Below are 6,000 nucleotides of genomic sequence, written 5' to 3' on the forward strand. Positions count from 1 at the left end.
GGGAAAAGGAAATCAAATATTTTTCTCCCGGAAGTGCTCCTGTGGGAATGTGGACTTTTCGCTCTGTGCACTGAGCACAGGAATGGGAACCAGAAAGTTTTAATCCCAGCTCTGAAAATGACTCACTGGCCTTCAGCAGGTCACTTAAGGCTCAATTGTGGCTTTGCCGTGAACCCTGAGAAAGGGCAGCATGCAGTTGTGCTGTCCCAGGAGCACACCACAACCAAATTGTGACTCTCTGAGCCTCAGCCTAATACCTGGTCCCCAGTTGCTCCAGGATGTTGGGGGTGGGGAAGTAATCTGATCCAGCTCTATACATAGTACAGGTGTACAAATTACTTCCTCAGGCAGGCCAGTTTAGCTCCACCTACCTGTGTGGAAGGAAAAGTAGCAGCCCTAGGGCAATTGCCTTCCACCACCCTCCTTCCCCTGTGTTGCCACCCACAATGCAGATAGCACTGTTAGATCGCTTTACATCTTCAAAACACTGTGAAAATATTAAATATCCTTCACCCCACCACTGTGAAGTAGGCAAGTAAATAATAATCCCATTTTACAGGTGGAGAAACAGACAGAAGTGGGGTCACATTGCAATCCTAGCTATGCTACCAGACTTTGGGAGGGAGCGGGGAGGGTAAAGGAGCATGAGGCCCCCCCTTATTCATACTTAAATAGGCTAAGTTCTGAGCTCCCTCAGTTCTCCACAAAAGCACTGAAACTTTGTGCTCTGGTAGAAAAACTAAACAATGAAAATAAAGAATCCTTGAAGTTTTCAAACACCCAGAATTTTTCTGTGCCATTAAACTTAGATGGGCAGGAATGCTTACACTGTAAAATGGAGCACAGAATGGTAAATGATATAATACATGTTCTTGAGAGCATGACCTCTAGTTTGAGAAGAGACTGAAGGAATTTAATCTGTTTAGATCTGGGTAACTGCCTAACTAGACAAAGAAAAGAGAGAAAACTGCAGTACAATGGCTGGATACCAGTGTTAAAATTGAGTGAAGTACTAATGTTACAACAGGATACATCTAGCTTAGCTAATACGGAAAACACTTGGCAGTGCGTCAAACAGACGAGTCCAGCTTTCAATACCCTTGCTCACCCTAAATAGTACCTTACACCCATGAGTAGCCCCACTGAAGCAACTGGGACTATTTGTAGAGTGTGGCCCTATGCAATGTGAGTATGGGTTTCCCAACGTGGCTGTTAGTGAGGTACACCTGGAGTGATTGATTGCATCCTTGTATCTGTGATGAGCGCTAAGAAGTAGACATTTTGCTTCCTGCCATTGCACCAGGGAGGTTGAGATACTACCATTTACGCCTCTACATAGAATAGGAAGTAACTGTGTGGTAAATGGCTTTGTTTGTTTTGTTTTTTAATGGCATCCAGTAGAGTAGCTCAAGGAAAGGTGAGAGAAGTTCTGGAAACTGCCTACTTGATTCAGGTGACAGGACCAGGTAGAGACCAGGCAGCCCATTTTACCGTTCTACATTTAGTCTTCCAAAGAAGCCCTAATGTTGCATTTGTGACATCTCTATGGTTCTTTCGGCAACCAACTGTAATGTCATATGTGGGATTATGATATCATGGCCGGATGTTGTAGAAGAAGAAGCTGAGAGAGGAAGGAGAAAGTTATAATTCAAACAGTATGTAAGAGTAGTCCAGGAAACAAAGAAAAATGGAATCAAAGTATGCTGTTGTTTCAGGAAATGTTCTTTTCAAATGTACTTCAGTGTGGAAGTTTCTCTTTAAATCTTTTAGGTGATAGGAAATAAAAAAAGATGTACACTCTGAGGAGAGATTCATGGCATTTGTCTGAGTTTTCTGAGGCTTCTGAACATTCGGTGCAATGGCCTTTTAGTTCTGAAGACTAAGATCCAGATATGTTGACTTAGTTGGCCTGCATTCACTCCACAGGTGATGTTTGAACACATAACAAAGTTGCCACACAGTTTAACCGTTTTAGCAGCCTACTCAGGAGAGATTCAGGCCCAAAATCGGAACTGTTTTGAAGGTCAGGATTTAGGTGGATTGGCATAGGGGTGTCTGGAAGTTTTTTGCAGAGTCTGCAAATGCTACTGAATACCATTCATGAGAATCTTTCCATTTCATAAGCATTAAAATGACCACAAACTGAAAAGTATCATCCTTGTGTAACTCCATTGTTTGCACTGGAATTCTTTTTTTGTTGGAGAAGGAAAGGAAATCTATTAGTATGCATTCTTGGTATGCCCCTTCACAAATACTAAACCCATTGCTTATTAAATAAGGCCGCCCCTTCTGTATAGCCACATGATCTCATGTTGGGGAAGGAGAAAGTATGTAGTGTTTCAGAATATGCTTGGGTGGACTGTGGTGTATGGAGCTTTGACCAATAACTTTTTACTGGTTTAAAAAAAAAAAAAACACCTTAACTGCTAGCTCTGAGTAAATGAACTCACTCCCACAGAAAGGAATTCAGCAATGTTAAATGTCAAAGTACTGAACACTACTTGTCTTGTTTGATGAAAGTACAGTCTTGCCTCCACTGAAATATCACATACAGTGCTTACTTCTTGACTCTTAGATCGCAGCATTGTAAGAAGTGAAAATGGGCCCTTTATTATTCTGCATGTTGTTTAACAAAATTAAAGAAGCTGGTTTTTAGGATGATGATTTTTATTTGACTGTACCCTGGTGTGGGAGAATCTTAATGAAATTGTACTTTAATGAAGTTTGACATCCTATAAGCACCCCATTTGAATGAATGGAATATTAGTACATTAGATGGCTCAGGGAATTGACTGGTTATGTGAGATGGAGTCTTTCCTTCTGTGTCTCCTGTTCAAATCCAGCTCAGTTTGGTAGTGACCAAAAACTGTTGCAACCTTTTGGCTATTCGGTAGGCTGTCTGATTCTGTCCCTACATGCTTGTGTATTATATAATACAAAATAGCCACTACTATTGGCACTAGTGAGTAGTCTCAGAAGAGGCACCAAGAGATTAACTGGCATGGAGACTAAGTCTTTCAGCCTTACATTTTTTTTTAATTCATGTCAGATCCGTGTAATACACTGCTGTAGTACCACCTTGTCTGCTCATCATGGTCTCCTTCTTTTCCTTTACTGAAGCCTGTAGTGATCTGCTCATTCTCTGCTCCTCCCCATCTCCAACTGGGATCTTATTAGCATTAAATCACCTTTAAATTTTTATATGTAAGCCTAATTAACAGATTTTAATAGAAATTATGTGAAATAGCCTTTGCCAGCATAAGTAGTATTCCAATGGCAAACTGGTAACGTGAATGGGCAGGTGTTTCTCTGCTAAAAATAACCCCTCATGAATATTGTAAATTTGTTTCCTTGATTTATATTAAATCATGATCCTAGCCAAAGCCCCGCCCACCATTTAGGTGAACTACTTAATGAATTGGAGTGGGGATCGGGGATAGAGGTGTCTTTAGGTCTTGCGCACCTTCTCCAGAGATCTATTTACACTGTAAAGATTGCTCCATTTAGGGTGTTTTCAATGCATATTTACTAAAATTCTATTCTCACAATTGTAGGTAGTCAGGATTTTATCAGTTTTTAACCTAAAACTGGTAACCCTAGATATAAACAAATATAAATATAAACTGTCTGGAAAGCTACTTAGTCTACAACGCAATGATTTTTCAGAGTCTTTAAATTCAGATAGTCTTATTTTGCAATACAGACTCTTTTCCATCTGTATTGTTTAAAAACATTCATTGCTACTGTGGATCCTAGGACATGCAGCTAATATCTAATCTACTGTACTGTGCAGTTTTACCCTCTGCAGAGCTGTGTATAACTTAATGACCTTATAACTCCGTTTAATCTTTTTTTTTTTTTAGATCAAAGAATCTATTGTTGGTGAAATCAGACGGGAAATAGTAAGTGGATTGTTAGCAGCTGTATCATCCCCAAGTAGATCTGCTAATGCAAAGCAAGATACACAGCCATGAAACAGGTACTACAGGTAATTATTTTGAATTTTGCTGGATTGATTAATTTAACTTACTGAAATGGAACAACTGGCTGCAGAAGAATTTTTCATTAAAATAGAATATTTGTATTTTTAAGTGTTAGATTCACTTTTAAGGATTCTTGCACAGTTAAAATATAAAATCCTTTTATACAGCCACAAGAAAATTAAGTCTTACATTGCTCTTCTCCCCTGAAACCTAAACTACATCAGCTCAGTTGAAGTTTAATTAAAATTGGATGAAAGATATATGCCTAAATCTGTTAGATGGCTTTGAAAACTCCAGCCATCTGATAGTGATGGCCCTTAAACCTGTCAATTTTACTTAATATGTAATGTCCTTACTTCAGTATCTGCAGTGCTCGCTTATGCAGCTGTGTTTTCACTGTAGAGCATATCTTGACTATTGCAAATAAAGGCTATCTAAATAAATATACATGTTTAGTTATCTAAGCAATTGGCAAGTTTTAAAGGGACACCACTGTGTCATGCTCCTTCATGAATCTAGTCTTGCTCTTAAATTGTAGATATTTCATTGCCTTTTCTTTCTCCAAAGGGTAGGCATGTGGACCAGCAAAGCTGTGGAATTCTGCTCTTGGATGATGTACACTGGTGAAGGCATCCGTTTATGTACTTGGGCTTCACTACAGCTGCTGAGATAGGCTACTGTATACAATGCTTATTTCTATGATGCATTCCTTATTTTTTCTTCTTGAGTCCATATATAGTGATTTAGAAACTTTGCTTAGTTTACTACTTTCCATAAACTATCAAGAAAACTATGGCCATTTGAAAGACCTAATATTTATTTGTACGTCCCTATTGTTAATTTGTGTGTAGTTCATTTCTTTGTGGAGAGGTGTGTCATGAAACTTGATCTAACCAATTTATAAATAACTACATCTTCAGCCTAGCTTTTTTAAATAAAAAACACTGACCTCTATGAGGTATTTACTGTGCAATAACTGATTCACTTTGAGAGCTTGAAACAACCAATAATTGTTTCCACTGCTGTTACTTAGTGCCACTTCAAAAGAAGAAAAATTCTGTTGTAAAAATTTCTATTAACTCTTGGGGAGGTTACTACTAGCAGAGTGGTAGAATGATATGAGGTTACCTAAAACTACTTAAAGTTCTTACACTGAAAGCTTTATCTTTGTGCAGAAGATAACTTTATTTTGCTTCCTTACTAGTCCTCCCCCTCCTTGGAAATGTGCCTTATGTTAAACACTGTCTAGGTGTATGTGTTGACTACTTCTCAGTTATATCAAGAGAAGTTCTTTTCTGTCTTTTATTAAGCAAAATACAATAAAAAGACTGCTCTTGGAAAAGTAATGGGGATGTGCGACTTGGAGTGGATGGGTGACCTTGGTTGTATTATGGGGAGATTGAAGTAAATTAACCCCCCCACACACCCTTCACTGGTTGTATTGTAGCTTAGGCCATGAAAATGTATTTGTTCCAATGGATAAAATTGGAATTAAATGGGGTTCATATGTGTTGTTGGCTTTTCTTTTCTTTTTTTTTTTTTTTTGTGGTCAGATGGACGTTTAGTGGATGTGTAACACAATGTCTGAATGTTGCCGGGATTCTCCTTTGTGCCTTTGTCATTTCCAGCTATTAAAAATGTTTATATTGTGTCAGTCTCAATCAAAGAATTGTTAAGGTATAACAATATTCTATAAAAAGGCTTATCTGAAAGATTTATGAATGTGTTTGGAAGACGCACGTAAGGGCTGATTTTCTAAAACCAAGAATATTAAACCAATAAAATATTTATTTTGCCTACATATAGTCTTTGCCAGTGTTTTTTTACATTGATGCAGTCAGGTATGTTTTTTCATGTCATTTTGTGCATTCTACTTTTTTGCTTAAAAACATCGATTTTAGATCAAATGACAGTCCTCCTTAGAAAATGAGGACATGTGGACCAGAAGAGTAGCATCACAATAGATAACTTAAGTCTGGGGGCTGCAGAAGGCCTCATATGCTGAATTTACTGGACA

The 6,000-nt window shown here is 38.2% G+C and overlaps 1 protein-coding gene across 10 annotated transcripts in view; it reads left to right on the forward strand.

Moving 5' to 3' along the window:
- The window catches only part of ITPRID2 (ITPR interacting domain containing 2), a 56,343-nt gene extending 50,559 nt beyond the window's left edge, over positions 1–5,784 (forward strand). For 7 of the 10 annotated variants that reach the window (XM_073306072.1, XM_073306079.2, XM_073306073.1 and 4 more), the window contains 2 exons: positions 3,864–3,988; positions 4,551–5,784. In XM_073306072.1, the coding sequence (XP_073162173.1) occupies positions 3,864–3,974 (111 nt within the window). In that variant the 3' untranslated portion in view covers positions 3,975–3,988; positions 4,551–5,784. The remainder of the gene's footprint in view (positions 1–3,863; positions 3,989–4,550) is intronic. The other 3 variants (XM_073306075.1, XM_073306074.1, XM_073306076.2) reach the window with 3 other exon arrangements.
- The last annotated feature ends 216 nt before the right edge of the window (positions 5,785–6,000 follow it).

This window comes from Lepidochelys kempii, chromosome 11 (genome assembly GCF_965140285.1).
Source record: "Lepidochelys kempii isolate rLepKem1 chromosome 11, rLepKem1.hap1, whole genome shotgun sequence".
NCBI lineage: Eukaryota > Metazoa > Chordata > Testudines > Cheloniidae > Lepidochelys > Lepidochelys kempii.